The sequence below is a fragment of the Natrix helvetica genome (genome assembly GCF_964273705.1).
Source record: "Natrix helvetica genome assembly, chromosome: 11".
In the NCBI taxonomy this organism is placed as follows: Eukaryota; Metazoa; Chordata; class Lepidosauria; order Squamata; family Natricidae; genus Natrix; species Natrix helvetica.
The window spans coordinates 17667263-17688705 of record NC_138562.1 but is presented as its reverse complement, the minus strand read 5'-3'; the positions used below and the strand labels follow the sequence as shown (position 1 = coordinate 17688705).

Below are 21443 nucleotides of genomic sequence, written 5' to 3'. Positions count from 1 at the left end.
TCAACTCCCAGAATTCCCCAGCCAGCTATGCTGGCTGGGGACTTCTGGGAGTTGAAGTCCACAAGTCTTAAAGTTCCCAAGTTTGGACACCCCTGGAGTAGGTAGCAATTTGGCTGGCCATGCCCCTGAACCGTTTCTATCGGCAGCACCATCTTATTTTTTGCTTCTGCGCATGCACAGCAGCATTTTTTTTACTATTGCGCATGCCCGTGTACCACACACCAAGAACGCGCCCATCCGAAGCGCATCCCTGAGCAAACCAGCAGTAGAAGAATCCGGAATCCACCTCTGCCCCAAATGATCAACTCGTATGTTCATTTCTTTTTCTTTTTTTTTTTCCAGCAAAAAGTCGATAAGGAGTTTCCACTCCAGTCACCAATAATAGAGATCATTGTAGTTGATCTTTCTCTAAACAAACTGGATAATTTTGCTACCTCTGCTAGTTCTATCATCTTCCTCAAATCCTAACGCTGCATAGAAAAGTGTTTCTCCATCAACCTTCTCCTTGGAATATAGAAACCCACACAAAAGTTGAGGAAAAAAATCAACTGTCTGGTTGGCCTCCAGCTGCTAAGTGAGCCCCCCCCCCATTTCTTGCGTGACAACACAAACCTTATATGAGTCAGGGTGCTTTTTCCCCTCTCCTCTGCCAAATCATAAATGAGTTTTTTGACTGGGTTAAAAGGAAACTAAATATTCTTATCTCTTTCACCAAGGTAACCCTTTAAAAAAAGAGAAAGAAAGAGCCAGTCAAACAGAAGCCTTGGGTAGGTCAATCATTGTTGCTGGTTATCTTCAAAAGGCAAGGTATGTTAGCAAGACCTTGCTTGAGAACTGGTCTGCTAAGACGTCTCAACGACAGGAAAAGATCATTTTCCAAAAACAGGATCTACCACTCTCCTTTGACTCACTTAACCCTTCCAAAATTGTACCGTCCACATTTAGATTTTTAGTGGCAACGTCTGTAATACGGGCCGGCCCCGTTACTTAAAGGATGAATCAAACCCAGCGTTCTTCTCCGAGTGAAAGCCAACAGCAGCCTACAACAGCCCAGGCTGCTTCTGAGCACAAAGACTCTGCACACATATTGTGTACTTAATTTATGACTCAGAGAAACCACGGCGTGTCTACTGGGCTGACCTATTTTTCCTCGTTTATTAGAGCAGGAGCCTTTCTGAAGCCAACTTTTAAACTCTTTGGTTCATATTGTGAGTAACCAGAGATGTGAAAAGATGGGGCTGCAATCAAGAAATTAAAAGACACTTGCTCCTGGGGAGGAAAGCGATGGCAAATCTAGAGAGCATCCTAAAAAGCAGAGACATCACCCTGCCAACAAAAGTGCATCTAGTCAAGGCGATGGTTTTCCCAGATGCAATGGATGGCTGTGAAGGTTGGACCATAACAAAGGCTAAGCACCAAAGAAGTGAAGCCCTTGAAATATGGTGCTGGAGAAGACTCCTGCGAGTCCCTTGGATGGCAAGGCGATCCAACCGGTCAGTCTTAGAGGAGATCAACCCTGACTGCTCTTTAGAAGGCCAGATCCTGAAGAGGAAACTCAAAGGTTTTGGCCACCTAATGAGAAGGAAGGACTCCCTGGAGAAGAGCCTCATGCTGGGAAAGATGGAGGGCAAAAGAAGAAGGGGACGGCAGAGAATGAGGTGGCTGGATGGAGTCACTGAAGCAGTCAGCGTGCGCTTAAATGGACTCCAGAGGATGGTAGAAGACAGGAAGGCCTGGAGGAACGTTTGCCATGGGGTTGCAATGGGTTGGACACAACTTCGCAACTAATAACAAAGAGGCTTGACACGTCCACTAAAAAGACTCAGAGGTTGTCCTGCTTTCCAACGATTGTCATTCTGAGACAAGCTGCCAACAGGAAGATGTACCAGAACCACAAGTGGGTTCTTTCAATTTGTCAACTCTGCCAACGCCCACAACAAATCAGCTACTGATGGCCAAGGATACACCAATAACATGTCAATGTTCTGCCTCTTAGCACATGGGTGAGTTATAAAACTATTGCCCAGGTCTCTCTCTGACCAAGGACATGCAAGCGGCCAACTTGATGGAAGGGCCCAAAGATGTTGACACTAGGAAAAAATGCAGACAAGAGCAACAAAGATGATTAAGGGGCTGGAGGCTAAAACACACAAAGAATGGTTGCAGGAATTGAGTGTGTCTAGTCTAGTGGGAAGACATGTTAACAGTGTTCCAATATTTGAGGAGCTTCCCCCAAGAAGAGGAGGGTCAACCCATCCTCCAAAGCCCCTGAAGGCGGAACAAGAAACCATGGATGGAAACTCATCAAGGAGAGAAGCAACCTAGAACTGAGACGTTTCCTGACAGTGAGGACAATTAATCAGTGGAACAACTTTTCTCCAGAAGTTGTGAATGCCCCAACACAACTTTTTAAAGAAGAGGTTGGACAATCATTTGTCTGTAATGGTAGAAGGTCTTCTGCTTAAGCAGGGGGTTGGACCAGAAGACCTCCAAGGTCCCTTCCAACTCTGTTATTCTGCTTCTTCTCCATGACAGGGAAGACCACGATGATTTGACCCTTCCGGGTGGTAATGTGTTCCTTTCTTTGCTGGTTGCTTTCCCTTCCTAACCCTGGACTTCCATGAGTCACGCTTGAGAATGAAAACCATCTCTCTGTGCGATGCATCTGCTTGTCGCCTGTCAAAAAAGCGACATCAATCAAGGCAGGAGGTGGAGGCTTCTCTGCCTGCAGGCAGATCCCCAAACCTCATAATTATCTCTTGTTGCCTGCTAAACTTTAGAGCGTTACATAAGGATCGTGATGGGAGGCTGGCATGCTACAGACAGTGCATACTTGGTGATGCCATTTTTGGCATGACTGGCAGCGGGCAGCCTGCCAAACGTTTTACCCAAGGAGAGATGGTGAACGCAAAGGCTGAATTCAGAGCTGCATCCAATTCTAACGCCCTTCTACAATCTTAAATATGTTACACCCCTTGCCATCACTCAGAAGGCCAATACAATACAATACAATAGCAGAGTTGGAAGGGACCTTGGAGGTCTTCTAGTCCAACCCCCTGCCTAGGCAGGAAACCCTATACCGTTCCAGACAAATGGCTATCCAACATCTTCTTAAAGACTTCGAGTGTTGGGGCATTCACAACTTCTGGAGGCAACTTCTGTTCCACTGATTAATTGTTCTCACTGTCAGGAAGTTTCTCCTCAGTTCTAAGTTGTTTCTCTCCTTGATTAGTTTCTACCTATTGCTTCTTGTTCTGCCCTCAGGTGCTTTAGAGAATAGCTTGACTCCCTCTTCTTTGGGGCAACCCCTGAGATATTGGAACACTGCTATCATGTCTCCCCTAGTCCTTCTTTTCATTAAACTAGATGTACCCAGTTCCTGCAACTGTTCTTCATATGTTTTGGGCTCCAGTCCCCTAATCATCTTTGTTGCTCTTCTCTGCACTCTTTCTAGAGTCTCCACATCTTTTCTACATTGTGGCCACCAAAACTGGATGCAGGATTCCAAGTGCAGCCTTACCAAGGCATTCCAAAGTGGTATTAACACTTCAGGTGATCTTGATTTGTGTTAATTAAAGTGAATTAAAGTGTGAATTAAGAATTAAATTCATTAAGAAAATTAAAGTGTGAATCTGGGGGGAAAAATTAAGAAAATGATACGTAAAGAACGAAAAGAATCCGTAGAGTGATTCCAGAGGCTTTCATAAACAAACAACAATGGAGGCTTTGAGATTTTATTTCCCCCCCCCCGCCCCCCGAATGGTATCTACCTACCCAGAAAAATGGACAAAGGTTCCCTTACAATAGGAGAGAATATCTTCACAGGCTACAAGGGGAAGCCAAGAGAAACTTTGCCCCTTCCTTCCCTTGTGGTAACTAACCAGATCACTACAGAAACTGTTGTGAAACCAACTAGCTCTCTATGTTCCAAATTTGCTGAATGCATTGGGTTAGGTTGCGTTCCTGAGCTTCTAAACCCAAGTTTGTTGAGCAAGCCATCATGGAGTGGTCTGGGGGGATGACGCAAGTCTAGGGGGGAGCCAGGAGAAGCCACAAATGTACAAATCACCGCGTTTAGTACACTGGGAGCTCAACCTATCTGCCAACGAAGGCCAGCCTGTATCTGCTAACTGGTAGAACTTCAATACTGCAGGGACCAAAATGGGTTTTTCTACCCCACCGCTGAGGTTCTCTGGAATGGGAGAGATGGAGGGCTGCACATTCCTACAGCCAGTTTGGTCTCATTGGTTAAGGGGCTGGCCTAGAAACCAGGAAACTGGGAGTTCTAGTCCTAGCTTGGGTAGGAAAGCCATCCGGCTTTATGGGGAGGATTGACTTTGGGCCAATCACCAGGAGGTGAATTCTAGTCCCACTTTAGGCATGAAAGCAGGCTAGGTGACTATGGCCCAATCACCAGGAGACAGTAAGTTCTAGCCCCAATTTAGGCATGAAAGCCAATTGGGTGACTTCGGGCCAATTGCCAGGAGACTGGGAGTTCTAGTCCTGCTTTAAGCATGAAAAACAGCTGTGTAACTTTGGGCTAATCTCCGGGAGATGGTGAGTTCTAGTCCCACTTTAGGCATGAAAGCTGACTAGGTGATTATGGGCCAATCACTAGAAGATGGTACGTTCTAGAACCAACTTAGGCAGGAAAGCCATCTGGGTGATTTTGGGTCAATCATCAGGAGACAGTGAGTTCTAGTCCCACTTCAGGCATGAAAGCCAATTGGGTGACTTCGGGCCAATCACCAAGAGACTGGGAGTTCTAGTCCTGCCTTAAGCATGAAAGACAGCTGAGTAACTTTGGGCCAATCATCAGGAGACGGTGAGTTCTAGTCCTGCCAGTGCCTCTCTCCCTCTCTTGGCCCAACCCATCTCACAAGGTTGTCGTTGTGAGGCAAATAGTAAGGAGTATTAGGTATTTTCAACTCTCTTGAGTTACTTATAAAGTAACAAAGGTGAGATTTAAAGAAAAATAATAATAAATAACTAAAATGAATGAAGTGGTCAGCTCTCTCCCGTTGTCCCAAATATTCCAAAATGGGACAATCCGTTTTCTTCCAATCTTGAAAGCATTGGGGGGGGGGGGGTAATTAAACCAAAATCAGGATTGCTAACAGAGGCAGAGTTACAAGGATACTCTTTGGCCCTAAAACCCCACAAAGCACAAATTTTGAAAACCCCCAACAAGGCTTTCCTTTTTTGAGATATTTGGCACTTCCTGCTGCAGGGGGGGGGGCACTGGCTTCCCTCTCCCCACAAAGGGGGCAGCCTCAGCCCAGCAGAGCCCCCCTTTCCCCCTCCCACTTAAAAGCGACCAGGCTACCCAGCTCAAAGATGGGCCCAGAGACCTCCACTCTCAAAAGAAGGAGGAGGAAAAAAAAACCATTTCCAAAACAGCCTTTCGCTGTCAGCTGCACATCAGGCACCGTCCATTTTCCTAACCCCAGACCTCGAATGAATGAAAAAGCGACTCTGCCACCAACCCCGGGTTCGTTTCCTTCCGGAACACAAAAGAAAAGCTAAAAAAACAAAAACGGCACGCTCGGTTGCTGCCTTTTTTTTTTTAATAGACTCAGGGTGAGGCGCAGGTGTCTTCCCAACCCATCCTCCTGCGCGGGGACTAAAGCTCCCATCTCTCCACTATTTTGGGGTGGGTGGGTTAAGAGGTGGAGTAGACCACCTTCCCCTTTGTCTTGACAGCGCCCGTGCGTGGCTCAACGGCAGGCAAATTACGCAACCCCCATCCCAACCCCCCAACCCCGTTCCGCAACGGGCTCGTGGTCCGCTTGGCTGGGGATGATGGGAGCTAGAAAGGGAAGGGTGGATCTAATGGCCTGAGCGGAGGGTGGGAAGGAGGAGGCCTTCTTCGTCTCCCCCCACCCCTCCCGAGGCGATCCATGGCTGCGAGCTGGCCCTGTTGGTTCCCATCAGCTTGAAATCTCCCTTGGCCCAAAGCAGACCGAGCCGTGCTGGGTCCGGGTTGGTCCCTTCTCCTCCCCGCCCCTCCCTCCGGAAGCCAACCTGCCTTCCAGGCCCGAGAAGCCCCTTCCCACGCCCCGCAGGACCCCCCCAACCAGCCCCCGCGCGGGATGTGGAAGGCATCTCTTCCCCCCCCCGCGCAGGTTCCTTCCCTCCCGGGGGGGGGAGGAGGACGAACCCTAACCCCCCCCACACACAAAAAAGCACCCAGATCCAGCCAGGCTGCTCCGCTGAAGCCCACCACCCGCTTTTCTCCGCAGGAAGCCGCGGCTGCAGCGGTCCCTCCTTCCCTTCCTCTTCTTCGCTCTCTGCCCCATGTAAACGGAAGGCTCCGGAGCCGCAGAAGGGGCCGCAGCAGCAACTCCGGCCGGACCCCCGCCCAGCATCCCTGCCTGCCTCCCTTGCCTCGGCCAGCCCCTGCAGCAAGGCAGCCCCGGCGCGCCCCCTCGGCCAGCCAGGGCCGGAGCAGCCCCTCGGGGAAGGGCGGGGGCTGTTGGGAGGAGACCCCCGGGACACCTCCCCCCCAAGCCCGCTCCCCTCACTCACCACCTGGCGTGCGAGCTCCGTGGCCGCCATGGCCCCCCGGCCTCCGCCTCCTCTTCCTCCTCTTCCTTCTCCTCTTCTTCTACCTCCTCTTCTTTTTCTTCCTCCCCTTTTCTCCTTCCTCCTCTTCTTCTCCCTCCTTCTCTTCTTCTCCCTTCTTCTCTTTTTCTTCTTCTTCTTCCTCCTCCTCCTCCTCTTTTTCTCCTTTCTCCTCTTCTTCCTCTTTTTCTTCTTCTTCTTCCTCCTCCTCAGCCCCGGTAAGAGCAGCCGAGCGCGCCGCCACCTCCGGCTGGCTCAGCCCCGACACGCCGAGGGGAGCCTAGCAGGCGGGGCGGGGAGCTGGCAGGACGCGGCCACTGCGGCAGGAGGGGGGGAGCCGAGCGGGCGAGGAGCGGGGCGTGGACACGACGCGGAGACCCTCCACCTCCCACCACCCGCTCCCAAGCCCCGCGGACCGCTGCTTCCCCCTCTTCTTCTTCCTCCTCCTCCTCCTTCTTTGCTGGCTGGCTCTTCACCTCCCCCTCCCGTGGGGGCGGGAATGGGCTGGCCGGCTCTCTCTCTCTCTTCCCCCCCCCCGCTTGCTTCTGGCGCCCCCTCTCCCCGCCCGCGGTGGTGCAAGCCGAGCAGGCAGCAATCCACCCGGCTGCGCTGCGAAGCACCGATTGCCAGCCCGGCTTGTGCGCTTTGGGGGGGGGGGAAGCGGAGGGTGGGGCAGGGGAGGGGGACACCTAGGGGATGGAGGGAGCCCATGCGCTGGCCCGAGCCGGCTGCCTTCCTCCCAGGGGGGTCCCCAGCCCTGCACGGGGCCCCCGGAGCTCAACTGCCCCCTCTATGCCCATTGACATTCATTGGCCAGAAGCAGGGACCGTGGGGTTTATATAAATCTGATCCAGCAGATTCGGTTCTGGACCGCAGTGGGTGCTGAAACGGTCCAGGGAAAAGTCTGCAGAGATTCTCCTCCAGGTCGTGCTTGCCCCAAAGGTGATTTTTTTTCCAAGAGGCAACTGGACTTTCTGGTTTGTTTTTTTCCTTTGAAGAGGTTTCGCTTCTCCTCCCCGAAGCGAAAAGGCGGCTGGGGCCAAAGAGGCTGCTTGCCTGGGGAGGGTGTGTGTGTGTGTGTGTTCCTCCTTTTTCCCTGCCCAGCCAGCCCAGGTGGATACGGTTTCCCCGGTGCTGCTGTGCCCTCCAAGCGGAGCCTCCTCAGTGGGAAAGAAAGCTGGGTCGACCCCCCCCCCCCGAAGCCTTTGGAGCATCGGGACACGTTCCTTTTTGTTTCAAACATTTTATTTTAATAGCATCCCATAGGATGGGTCTCCTAAAGGTGCTTTTTCCCCCTCCCCTTCCCCAAGAAGCAACTGGACTTTCTGTTTTTTTTTTTTTTTTACATTTCTTTTGAAGAGGTTTCGCTTCTCCTCCAAGAAGCTTCTTCAGCTCTGGCTGGGATGGAATGGAAGGATGGAGGCTCCTGGCAGACAGAGCTGGTCATTGGCATCCTTTGGGATGGGAAGCGAAAGGTCTTTGAAGAAAAAGGCACGAAAATCCCAGTTGCCTCCTGAAAACAAAAAAAAAAGAATCTCTGGTCTCCCCCGTTGGGGTCTTTTTGTGCAGGTCAGGGGGGGGCAGAAATTCCAACTTGGGGTCTGCTTCAGCCTCCTGTTGCAGGGCTTTGGGTGAAGGCCGGAGGGAAGTGCCAAGATGGACAGGCTGACTTTAAAAACAAAAGACAAAGAAAACACAGAATATTCCATATTGTTATGGAATATATTTTATGAGTGGTTAGAGACAAGAGGTAGAAATTGGACGAAGGAAACTCACTGCTATGTACGAATTAAACATAAAGATGGTTCGTAATTATAAATACGCCAATATAATCAACAGAAGTATGAATTAGCCAACATGTGGCTATTTTTAATAGATGGTTAATACCAATCCAGCTAGAGAGCCACAGTGAGGCTTCCAGCATCTTCACACCTGTCAGCTTTCATCAGCTATCTATTTTCATAAGTCCCTCAGCCTGGAGATGCTTGTGTTCCTACAGGAACCCAAATTCTTGGATTTATGTTAACACGGCATTTAAGAAGCAACCACAAACATCGGGTCCGAAGGAGTTTGATGCATATTCAAAACTGCAATCGCTTTCGGTTTGGAGGATGCCTGGTGCCTCGGCATTGTTAGAGCTCTGCACAAGATGGGCTGTGGGTGTGTAAGCTGGGAGAACATGTGTGACTGTTCGTGATACGTTTTGACTTAAAGGGTGTGTTGCAGACCCAAAATATTGCTTAGCTGGTACCCGGAATTGAGACGGACTTTTTCCTGTGAGGTCCTTAATGCTCGGAGCTTGTTTTCTTGCAGATGTTTCATGACCCAACTAGGTTATGTCATCAATGGTAAAAAGGGAGATGGGTTTCTGGAGGGGAGGAGGAGGAAGAGGGATGAAGCAGGAGGAAGAAGAGGACAACGGCTATGGGGTTTGTCCTTGCTGCTCTATAAACTTGGCTTTTTTTCTTGCAGATGTTTCATTACCCAACTAGGTAACATGATCAGTGCTAGGAGGAAATGGTGTTGGTGTAGAGGAAGGGGAGGGAGAAAGAAGAATAGGAGGCGAAGGCCTGTGAGGTCCTTGGTGTGCTCTGAGCTTGGTTATTTTCCTTGCATACGTTTCATTACCTAACTAAGTAACGTCATCAGTGCTAGAAGGGAGTTGGATTTGTGGAGAGGAGGACAACTATGGGGTTAGTCCTGGATGGCCTCTGAGCTTGCTTGTTTTCTTGCAGATGTTTCATTACCCAACTAGGTAACATCATCAGTGCTAGAAGGGGCGAGGAGGGGACAGGAAGAGAAGGAGGGACGAGGGAGAAGGAAGAGCAGGAGGAGAAGGCCTGTGAGTCCTTGGTGCCTTCTCAGCTTGGTTGTTTCCTTGCAGACATCTCAATACCCAACTAGGTAACATCATCAATATTAGAAGGGACTGGGGCTTGCTGTCTGTTTATACATCAGTGGCTTGCCTTGTTACTTTCTCTCTTTTTCTCTTCTTCTCTTTGGCACTGGTTTCATTTCTAGTAGCCACAGAAGGTCTTCAAATACAGCTTTGAGGCAGCTTTTAGAGATCTACAAGCAATAACTACGCCCCGATGTGTGAAATGAGGATGCTAGCAGAAGAGATACAACTGTCCCTGTTCCCATCCTTTTGGTGTGTTTGTCAAATATTTTTCACACCTCGTCACAACGGAAATCTTGTTTCTTTAGTGAATTGGCTCAGCTGCTAGAGAGCACTGTGGATGGATGGAGCCTACCGAAAAACAGACAATTCACCATCATCCTTTTTACTTTCTGTGTACACGCTGTTGGGGTTCGTATCTCAGGCACGGTGAAAGCTGTGAGCCTCGTCCTTGTGGCTTAGTGCGGTGTGTGAATCCAGTCAAACGTGGCTTATTCTATCCCTCAAGAGTGAAGGAATCACAAAATCAGCATCTCCTCGGCATAAAAGCATTCTGGAAAGAGGGGACCAATTGTTTTTATTTTTCCCTTTCTCCCCTCCCTCCCCAATTAGTATTTTTAGTGGGGGGAGTTTTCTCCTGTGAAGCCCAGAAGCTGTGGCTAATGATTAACTAATTATAAATTTCAGGGGAAATGACTCCGTTCCTTGTAATTATCCAGAAATGTATTCCAGGAAGCGTATATGAAATTGACAGATGGGGAAAAAATATATATACGGGCACTGCCTTTGAAGATGTGAATTGGTGCGTGAAAAGAGTCGGCTGCAGAAATGTAAGATTCCAGATGACTACCAGGTCGTCCTCGCCTTACGACCACAACGGAGCCCCAAAATTTCCGTTGCTAAGTGAGACATCTACGAAGGGATTTTGCCATGTTTTACGACCTTCCTTGTCCTTGTTGCTTAGCGAATTGCCGCAGCCAAGTCCCACAAAAACAAACCACCATAAATTGTGACTCCAGCTGCTGTTTCCTCCGTTTTACTGACGCAAGACTGAGCATCAACAGCTGCCCAGCGACATCCGGCTGCATCAGGGAGTGGTCAGAAAACCTTTGCTCCAGTCTCGTTCAAGGACAATGTCCCATCTTTCTAGTTATCATCTTCTAGTCTTGGAACCCAAGTTGAAAAATCCAGATAAGTGTCTTGGTAAAGTCATTTAATGTGCGTTGGAAGGACCAAAAGAAGAGATGAGACATTTTTCGTTCTTTCATTGGTGAATTCAGTCTTGCAAGGAGCTGGTTGGTTGAGATGTAGACCAGGGGTCCTCAACTTTTTGGACTTCAGGAACCACTACATTCATAATTTTAAATCCCGCGGACCACTAATATGGTCTGCCTAATGACCAGCTGGGTGGGTGTGGCAAGGTGGTCATGTGATTGGGTGGGCATGGCTAAATCGATGTCACTCAAGTTGAGGGGCGCCTCGCCAGACTCACCCCTCCCCTCCCCTGGCTTTTTAATATTGTAAATTTTGGGGTTTTAATTTGGTTTTAGACTGGTTTTAGACTGTTTTTAACTTGAAATGAGTTCGGGTATTTTACAGACCGTATGTTTATGTTGGTTGTCTAATGTTTTGTTGTTCTTGCTTTGTTGTTTTATATGTACTGTCTGTACACCGCCCCGAGTCCCTGCGGGGAGAGGGGGGCGGTATATAAATTTAATAAAACTCAAACTCAAACTCAAACCCAGCCACTCCTCGCCTGCTCACCCCGGCTCCTTAGGGCCCCAACAGGAAGCAGTTGCTGGAGCTAAGCAGCCACCAGGAGAAAGAGTTGGCAAAACAGCTCAGTTCAAATTGGATCTGACCGAGGAGGAGGCTCAGCAGAAGCACCTCACTGAGGACTAGGAGCATAGGCTTTTCAAGCAGAGGGAAGACCTGCAGAAGTGCAAGGCCAGGTACCGGTGCCTGGAGGTTCAGCAGGCTGAGATGGTCAGCCAGTTCCAGGCCATGATGCAGTCCCACTGGAATGAGGCCCTCCAGCTCTTCGCCACCAGCAGCTCTTCCCTCCAGCCTTTGCCCAAAGTCCCACACCAGGAGACTGAAGCAGACTCCGAGCTGGAATTTCTGCCCCCCTCTGACCCGCACAAAAAGACCCCAAAGTGGGAGACTCTCTGCAGCAACACAAATATTCATTGCATGTATCCGGCCCCAGGGGTGTAGTTTGAGGACCCCTGATTTAGTGCAATATAAAAATGCAAATAATTTCTCTGCAGACCACCAACATTTTCTCGTGGACTACCAGTGGTACAAGGACCACCAGTTGGTGACCGCTGCTGCAGAGGAAGCCAACTTCAAGGGCCTTTCTGACCCATCCTTTTTTATATCCAATAGCCCCAAGACCAATATATCCTTCCAAGAACATCAATCTCATTCCATGGGAAAGTCCCTGAGTGATCTTAAGTAAGCTCCTCTGTTGGAGGCTCATCCTACACTGCAACCATAAAGTCTTGGCAGGAGAATAACAATTTAATATAGATGACTTTTTGAGAATACAGTTGTTCATAACTATCAATGCTATTACTTTACTACAGACCAGAATGCTGTTCAAGCATCTAAGGAGCAGCCTGCAGCTGACCTTGGCAGATCCCAGAAGCCAAGCAGAAATCTATCAAGCTGCTACTTCAATGGCAGACTACTAAGAAATAACACAATTGTTGGCCCATCTGGGAAGATGTAAAAGTCTTCTAGAAATAATAGTAATATTTCCTATTATTTTATATTGCCTTATTCTCCTGCCCCAAAAGGAATGAGAAGTACTACTGCTACTACATCTTCTCGTTCTCTTCCTCTCCTCCTCCTTCTCCTCCTCTTCTCCTTCTCCTCTCCTTTCTCTTCTCCTTCTAGTCTTCTCCTTCTTCTCCTTCTCCTATCTTCCTCTCCTTCTCATCCTCCTCTTCTCCTCCTCCTCCTCCTCTTCTCCTCCTCCTCCTCTCCTTTCTCTTCTCCTTCTAGTCTTCTCCTTCTTCTCCTTCTCTCCTTCTCCTCCTCTCCTCCTCCTCTCCTTTCTCTTCTTTTCCTTCTAGTCTCCTCCTTCTCCTCCTCCTCCTCCTCTCCTTCTCCTTCTCCTCCTCCTCCTCTCCTCCTTGTCTTCTCCTTCTTCTCCTCCCCCCCTCTTCTCCCCTTCTCCTCCTCTTTATTCTTTTCTTATTCTTTTCCCTTTTCTTTCTATTTTTGTATCTTATATATAATCAAAACACTTGACTAAGAAATAAAAGTGATAATATGTTCACATTGTTGCCTCGAAAACCGCTTGGATATAGATAGTCCACGGGAATCCCACTCCAGGAGGAGAAAAAAAAAGTCTCTTTAGCCATCAACGCATCTTATTTTATTTTTTTATCAAGGACAACGATTGACTCACCTTGCCGACAGGTGGAGTCGAGGAGCAGCCGCTCCTAAAGCTCCTCAACGGCGTGACTCGAGTCCCCGAACGTACCAAGCCAATCTTGGTTTGCTCGGGTTTGCATCGCCTGCAAAGCCCACCTTGGGGTATCCATCACCCACCGACCGGGGCGTACAGCTCTGAAGTCCCTTTGATTTCCCACCGTTAAATAAATCCTAATCAGAAGGCAGGCAGATGGTGGCTTTATGGGGAGGGGGCTTCTCATCTGTGCAAACAGTTTACCTGGGGGCTCGGGGAGGGGGTCTTGTGAATGGGAGCCACGAGGGGAGGGGGCTCAGTCACGCCCACCAACCTCAACCTTTCCCAGCGCCTGGCAACGGGGAAGAAAGTGGCTTTTTTTTCCTTTTCTTTCCTCGCGGGGATGAAAAATGGATTGGTGGGTGGGTTGAGGAATTGGGTGGGTGGGATCCTTCGTCTCCCAAGAGGGCGTTGGCGCAACCTCAGGCCAGGCGGCAGCTGAAGCCCCTCGGGGGAAAGCAAAGGGCTCTTTTCTTCCTTTCGTTCTTTTTCGTCCTTCCTCCTCTCTCTCTCTCTCTCTCTCTCTCCCTCCCTCCTTCCCTTCCTTCCTTCCTTCCTCTCTCTCTCTCTTTCTCTCTCAAGGGAGCAAACTTTGCCCCGGGAGGTTGGCTTAAGACGCGGAAGCAAGAAAACCGGCTCCAAAAACGGGAAGGCAAGACCTGGGGAGCCGTTGCTTCGGATTAGCTCCCAGCTGCTACGGATTTGCAAGGTGGCGAGGCTGGGCGGAGTAAGCCCCAGACGGGGTAGAGAAACCGGGGTAGAGGGACACCCCCCACTCCCCAACCGGAGTAACAGCCCGCCTTCCCTAGCCACCGGGAGAGAAAGGCAAAACGCAGACGATCCCCAGCTCAGGAGCGCGCAAGGGCCCCCGTTCCGCGTTCTTTGCGCGGGATTTACGATCCAGAAACTGCAGAAAGGGGGGGGGGAGTGATCCTAACCCAGCAAGGAGGAGAAACTTTGGGACAGAAGGCGTTGCAATTCGGATCAAGCCGGAGGTGAGTTCAGAAGAAAGTTTAGCCAAGGTAGGTAACCACTTTCTCTGTGAGCGCAGTCACCACGCTGCATGGTGGTTTGGCCATTGTGGTTTTATATGAGCATCCAGGAGTTGGGTAGAAGTCCGTAGGGTTGAGCTAGGAAGGGAGCCAGCCGCAACCCGCAGCTTCCCAGTCCTACAATCGGGATTTCGTGGGAAACAGCCTACCTTGCAGGGTTGTTATGACGGGGACTGTTGCAAGAGCTGCTGGAGAAAAAAAAAACCTGGACAGCCCTGGTTGGTAATGTGCAGGGTACATTTGTAAGGTGGAGGAGATATTTTTGTTGACTCATCAGGGGGAAAAAAGTAAATGTTAATTGTATTAGGTAAAGGTTTCCCTTGCACATATGTGCTACTCGTTTCCGACTCTAGGGGGCAGTGCTCATCTCTGTTTCAAAGCCAAAAAGCCAGCACTGTCGGAAGACGTCTCGGGGTCATGTGGCTGGCATGACTAAATGTGGAAGGCGCGCGGAACGCTGTTCCCACCAAAGGTGGTTCCTATTTTTCTACTTGCATTTTTATGTGCTTTCGAACTGCTAAATTGGCAGAAACTGGGATAAGTAAGGGGAGCTCACTCCATTACGCGATGCTGGGGATTCGAACCGCCGAACTGCCGACCTTCTGATCCACAAGCTCAGTGTCTTAGCCACTGAGCCACTGTGTCCCTCTAATTGCACTATTACTTTGTGATATACTGATATGTTTATGAAGATCACCAGTATGATTATGGTTATTATTTTTTTACTCAAAATTTATTGTGCCCAGACAACACTCTGTTCAGATATACATGGAATATAAAACATATATTCCCAAAAAAGAAAAAGAAGGAATTGTCAGTGGGACAGGTGGTAATTCCCAGGTCAACCTGCCCTTTTTATTTATTTATTACATGTATTGTCTGCCTGTAACTCTGGCCAGCTTACTTTTGGAAAAAAAATACAAAAACTATAGACAATAGGAAGTAAATAAAATAAAAAAGACAAATTCCATTTAAGAGTTTGAGATGTTATGATGCCTTCCTTTCTCGCTTGCTGCCCCTACCTGCGTCCCAAGGGAGTAAGAAAGGTGCAAAAAATAAAATAAAATAAATCCAACCCACCACCCACCACCCCAATTCAAAAGCCTCCGGAGTCGTTTGGGGTATCTAGATGGTCAGCATATGCTTTGAATTCATTAAATAAATAAACTTCTTTGTCCCTTCCGAATCGACATACAAAAAAACCCACGTTGTTTGTTTGGCTGCTGATCCCTTAGACCAGGTGTGTGTGTCTAAGGCTTGTGGACTTCAACTCCCAGAGTTCCCCAGTCAAGTCGTTCTGGGAGTTGAAGTTCAGAGGTCTTAAAAGGTCGGACAGCCTTGCCTTACAACTTCAGAAATGGTGCCGCTATTTGTTTATTTGATGCAATCCTAAGGCTGCTCGGCTTGTGTTTTGCAACTGCAAAGAAATAAATAAATCTAAGATAACGGGGCGTGTCCCTGGGTCAAAGAGGAATCTGGAAAGCTGGCTCACTTTCGCCCTGGATTACCCTGGAATGTCTTAGGTAAAGAGAGGAAAAATGCGGTGGAATGTATTGTAATTCCAGGAACAGTTTCCCACCAGCACTTTTTCTCTCTCTTTCCCTTGAAACATCTGTTGGTGTGGTATTTATTATTAGATGGTAAGGAGCAGAGCCTCCAAATATCCTGTTTTATACCATCTAGGGCAGGGGACAGCAAACTGCGGCTCCGGAGCCGCATGTGGCTCTTTCCTCCCTCTGCTGTGGCTCCGTCACCGGTCGGCGCTAGAATTTTGAGAAGAGCTTCCAGTGTGGAGGGCACAGTGTGCCAGGAGAAGACTCTATGGCAAGGGGAGGGTTTTCCAGTTGTCTCCACAATTGATAGGGCTTTGGGTTATGACAGGTAAAGGAAGGACGAAGAGTCAGGATGATGGTTTCAGGAGTGTATTTAAAACCCGACAGAAAGGGGAGTGTCCAAACATTCAAAATAAGTTTCCGCACCAGTGTTAATTGCAGCAAAAATAGCATCAGCTCCTGCAGAGTGATGAAGAAGAAGAATAGAATAAAGCTGGAAGGGACCTGGCGGCTCAGTGGATAAGATGCTGAGCTTGCCGACCAGAAAGGTCAGCAACTCGGCGGTTCGAATCCCTAGCGCCGCGTAATGGAGTGAGCTCCCGTGACTTGTCCCAGCTTCTGCCTACCTAGCAGTTCAAAAGCACATTAAAAAAAATGGAAGTAGAAAAATAGGAACCACCTTTGGTGGGAAGGTAACAGCGTTCCGTGCGCCTTTGGCAGTGAGTCAGGCCGTCCACATGACCACGGAGACGTCTTCGGACAGCGCTGGCTCTTCGGCTTTGAAACGGAGATGAGCACCACCCGCTAGAATCGGGAACGACTAGGACATATGTGCGAGGGGGACCTTTACCTTTTTAGAATGTAGGTATTAGAATGATAGATAAGTTGACCTTCTAGAATATGATGGTCAAAAATAAATGTACAACACAAGGACTGTTTAAAATAGAATGTATGTTATTTGTTTTTAACCTTTGGTTCATGGCAAGTGGAAATGCCAGGACGATTATACTGTATTCAATATATTTATATGTAAACAATAAAAATACATTTTTAAAAAGAGAGAGTATTTTTACCTCAGAGTTGAATGGTGAGGTCCTTGGTCCTCTATGAGTTTGTAGAAGCATCACGGACCCCACTTAAAAGGTCAGAAAGCATCAAGGACCCCAGTTTGGGGAGTTTCAAATGAACAAGAACTTCAGTTCTGTGGTGAAACTTTCTCGGTAGCAAGTTGCTATTAGCAATAGCACTTAGATTTATATACTGCTTCACAGTGCTTTCCAGCCCTCTCTAAGCGGTTTACAGAGTCAGCCTATGGCCCCTCCAACAATCTGGGCCCTCATTTTACCCACCTCAGAAGGATGGAAGTCTGAGTCAACCTTGAGCCAGTCAGGATCGAACTGCTGGCAATGGGCAGAGTTGATCTGCAATTCTGCATTCTAACTAGTGTGCCACCATGGCTTGCTCCTTCCTTCGTTCCTTCCTCCCTTCCTCCCTCCCTCCCTCCCCCCTTTCCTTCCTTCCCAATAGACACCGCTTCACAGTGCTTTTACAGTCCTCTCTAAGCGGTTTACAGAGTCAACCTCTTAACCCAACAATCTGGGTCCTCATTTTACCCACCTCGGAAGGATGGAAGGCTGAGTCAGCCTTGAGCCTGGTAGGATTTGAACTGCTAAATTGCCGAGAGCCAGTAGTCAGCAGAAGTGGCCTGCAGTACTGTACTCTAACCACTGCGCCGCCGAGGCTCATATCCAGACTATTCACGGTCACTTTCTCGGTGAGGGATCAGTTCCTCTTGCTAAGTGTTGATGCTCCGTGTTGGTTCCTTCTTTCTATGCAGGCAACATTGAGGAGAGCAGAAGAGACCTCCCTCACTTCCTCTTCCGAGCAGGAATATGATGACTTCAAGAAGCAGCTGTACACAAGAGTGACCGAGACTTCAGGATAGAGGTAGGGAAAGTATCGGAAACTTTGAGGAGATGCTGGACCCTGAAGGAAGGGACGTGATGGAGAAGCAAAAGGAGAACAACCAGAAAGAGGGAGGAGAAGAGAGGCCTGTCCTAGCAAGCCACCTCCAGGGACAAAGGCAAGATGGCACCCAGTCCCCTCGTCCTATCAACCGGGCTGAAACCTTGAGCCTTCTCCGAGATCAATCGACCAATAGGAGCTGGGCGAAGAGGAACTTGGCAAAGTGGGCCCCCGAAATGAACCCATCCCGCCTTTCCATGTCTTGGAGCAGCTCCAGGAGGAAAGGGTTGAAGGAGCTTCTCCTGCAGAGCAGTCAAGCCAGCCCCACCTGGATTACACCTTCCCCCAAAGAGTCCGTCTCGATGGAGACCCAACAGGGAGAGGATCAATTCTCGGAGGTGAATTCTGAAGAGTCGTGCTTAGCTCTGGACCCCTTGGAGCACGAATGGATGTTGACTGTGGCCCAGGGGGACGCCGAAAGCATCCTCAACCTCTTAGCCAAGGAGCCCAGCTTGCTTTCCAGGAAAGATTTTGTGACTGGTTTTACCGTCCTCCATTGGCTGGCAAAACATGGCCGTCATGAAGATTTGATCCAGGTGATGTCTTTTGCAGAGAGGAACGGCTACCCAACCAACGTCGATGTACTCACGGCCAGTGGGAGGCTGACCCCTCTCCACTTGGCTGCTCTTCAGGGTCACACGATGACCATCAAGGTCCTAGTAGGAGCCTTCGGGGCCAACACCAGCCTCAGGGACCACAATGGCCGCAAAGCCTGGCACTACCTCCACGCCAACGCTCCCAGAGAGTTGAAGGAACTCCTGGGTGCAACCGAAGAAGACTTGGCCATCCCCGGAGCAGGGAACACCAATAACAACTGTGCTCCAGCAAGATGGCGTCGGATAGGGACCTTTAGGACAGAAAACCAAAATGCTGAGCCTGCAAGGAACAGTCCCATGGGGTCTTATTTCAGGAACATCTTCAGGCAAGCCATTGCATTCTTCCAAGATCATTAGATTTCTCCTAGGGTTATTAGTGTGTTTTGAGTTCGTGGCTGGGATTGATCTTCATGGCCGCCATTAGAGAAACGACAGGTTGATAAGAAGGCAGAGGAAGTGGTAAAGTGGTTCAGATTATCTCCCGAGTTTTAGCAAACATTGGCTTAAGGAAGTGGATGTGGGGAGGAAGCGACTGAATGAAAGTGGGGCAGGGGGTGTCCTTAGCATTTGTTCCCTAAAGCAGGTGGTCTCCAACTTCGGCAACGTGAAGACTTGTGGACTTCAACTTCCAGAATTCTTCAGCCAGTGAATTCTGGGAGTTGATGTCCCCAGGTCTTGCCAAGGTTGGAGACCCCTGCCCTAAAGGGCTGTGAATGTATGTCGTTAAAAGAACTTGAAATTCTGCACCTGGAAAAATGTCTCACCTTGTCCTACGAGGATACAGGACGTCACATTATGCAAAGATATGCACATATCTTTGCATAACATATTCGGATTATGCTAGGCCAAAAGAGCAGCAGAAGAACTGGGTTGAGGGTGGATGACCCCACTTTGGCCACTGGGGAAAAAAAACCTCTGAATCAACTTGCTTCTGACAGCCGAACAATACAATTTGGCAAGCAACTGGCTTTTTAAAATCAGAGTTGAAACGCTTAAGGAAGCAGAATATGACACCGGCTGCTTGCTCTTTTGGCAGGATGGGGTGGGAAAGAGTCAGAAATAACAGTTTAAACAGTACAATTAAAATACAAACAGTGGTAGATGCAGGCATTTCGTATTGACTCATCAGTAGCAACTTACAATAACGCGGCTAAAATCGGAATAAAACATAGGATATTAATAGATTAATATCCTATATTTTATTTCAATTTTAACCTCGTTATTGTAAGTTTGGTACTGATAAGTCAAGATGAAATGCCTGCATCTACCACTGTCTTTTAATTGCACTGTTTAAATTATTAAAGGGGATGAATTGTTTTAGAAATAATATTTCCAAAATCGGACTTCGTCCATTTTATCCACGGTGTAATTCCGGGCCGAGCGAACATCAGCCGTGCATTTTAATTTATGAGACTATCAAATGCTTGGAGTTGCCTGCACAGATTTTGGGTTTTAAGAGAAGACGAGTTGGAATGTTCAGCATCTATTGAGGCATATTTTTTGTGCGTTTCGAAAGAAGATAAGGAAGTGCACTTCAGTTAAGACCAAGCCCTTCCTGTTGCTGTTGTGTTGCAATCTTTGCAAAGACAAATTTTTCAGCAGCAGGCCTCTGTAATGAGAGGGATCTCCAAATTTGGCAATTTCAAGACTGTGTGTGGACTTCAGCTCCCAGAATTCCCCCCAGCCAGCGTGAACTTACCTTCACCTGTTTTAGGGTGGGTCTAGAATTCTTGAGAGCTTCGGGGATATTCTCTGTTTTAAATAAAGGATATTTCAATCAGAATGTTGTCCTTTTTGTTTTACATCTCTGTGAATGGGTCGCCTCTTGATGGACAAGGAGGGTCTTTAAAGCTTTTAGCAGATGAGAATCGGAGTCGTATGTATGCCCCGAAACTGGGTGAACCGAGAAAGCTTTAGATAAGCGAATTATGAGTTGTGCCAAGCCCTGCATGGTTGAAAGGGGGTTGGGGAGAGCAATGAAGTGCTCACCCCTGTGCTATGGGGATCAAGGCAGGGAGACTCAAGATTCTGTTGACATTGTTGCCAGTGGCACTTGAAGGAACCACAAGGTTCTTAACTGGAAGTGGGGCATATCTTCAGGAAATAGGTGGGCAGGAGGAAAAAATAATAATTTTGAGTGTCATTTGATGCCTGGCTACTTTTAAGACTTCAACCTTGCCAACTTTTAAGGCTTGTGGACCTCAACTCTCCTGCATGTCTGGCTGGAGAATTCTGGGAGTTGAAGTCCACAAGTTGCCACGGTTGGACACCCCTGGTCTAAGCCTTGGGGTAGGAGAAGCAGCAGTCCTGCCCTCTTCAGTGTGCTGGTCCAATCAATAGTAACTGAGGTACCAAAACCCCGAGCATCCCTATTAAGCCTCTAGATAAAGCCACTGAAAGGTCATTCATCAGTTCGGGATCAGATAGCTGTATCTGACCGGAACCAGCTGGGTGGAGATGCCAGCGTGGCCGTAGAAGATTGGACAATGTGATGGATTTATGGGTGTGGGGATAAGATCATGAACCTTCAACTGGGTGGAATCCCAGGAAGCTTTTAGATTTGGGATTCCAGTTTGTTGTCTTATTAAATTGGAACTTTAAGGATAGCTCTGCCTTAATTTTGCATGATATTTGGAACGCTGACACAATAGTTATCACGAGCGAGGTGAATATGTGTTCCAAGATGGTGCAGGATCCAATCGGGGTTCAAAGCACACAAGTTCTCCAAGGATCAGCTTCAGGATCAACCACTGGTCCCAATGACTGACCCACATTGGATCCTGGATTCACAAGTCACCAAGATCCTGTAAGATCAGAAGGACCTACTTGCCCTTAACCAGGTGCAACATTGCTACCATGATCTACCAACGTAAAGGTAACAGACTAAGTTACCAACGGTTGTCTCTATTTTTCAAAACCAGTTGCCAGGAAACACATGTAGGAGGCTGCACCTGTACTTTCCCCCTATTTGTAAGTTGCTCAAAGGTCTCTGTGGAAACCAACAAACCAAACTAGATAGTCCTTTTATCTGATCCAATCTAGCTCTCCCTACATGGTGGAGCCAGCTAATTCTTGAAGCGGGGCTAAATTTAAGCTGGTAAGTAATAGCAAAAAGCAATGGTATAAAAATACCATTGGCTGCTTTAAAAATCGGAGACATTTTTAAATGGACTATATTAGTAAGAGGGGCAGTGAGTCCTCCTGGATAAAGTCAGGAAAAATTATTTCAAAAGTTATTTTCCAACATAAAAGGCAGTCTAGAAAGGCATCTGAATT

The 21443-nt window shown here is 48.4% G+C and overlaps 2 protein-coding genes across 3 annotated transcripts in view; one reads left to right on the top strand and one right to left on the bottom strand.

The window, feature by feature from the left end:
• SEPTIN6 (septin 6) overlaps positions 1–7035 on the bottom strand; it is a 35684-nt gene extending 28649 nt beyond the window's left edge. Inside the window, exons 1-2 of the mRNA XM_081964246.1 lie at positions 6660–7035; positions 6529–6609 (exon numbers count right to left, since the gene is read on the bottom strand). Of these exons, the coding sequence (XP_081820372.1) occupies positions 6529–6558 (30 nt within the window). The 5' untranslated portion in view covers positions 6559–6609; positions 6660–7035. The remainder of the gene's footprint in view (positions 1–6528; positions 6610–6659) is intronic.
• Positions 7036–13754: 6719 nt separating this feature from the next.
• On the top strand, positions 13755–19950 carry SOWAHD (sosondowah ankyrin repeat domain family member D). Of its 2 annotated transcripts, none has more exons than XM_081964267.1 (2): positions 13755–13936; positions 17384–19950. In XM_081964267.1, exon 2 carries the CDS (start codon positions 17523–17525, stop codon positions 18522–18524), a length of 1002 nt encoding a protein of 333 aa, XP_081820393.1. In that variant the 5' UTR covers positions 13755–13936; positions 17384–17522; the 3' UTR covers positions 18525–19950. The 2 variants fall into 2 exon arrangements, with proteins under 2 accessions (XP_081820393.1, XP_081820394.1); XM_081964268.1 differs by having other exon boundaries at positions 13755–13963.
• Positions 19951–21443: the final 1493 nt, after the last annotated feature.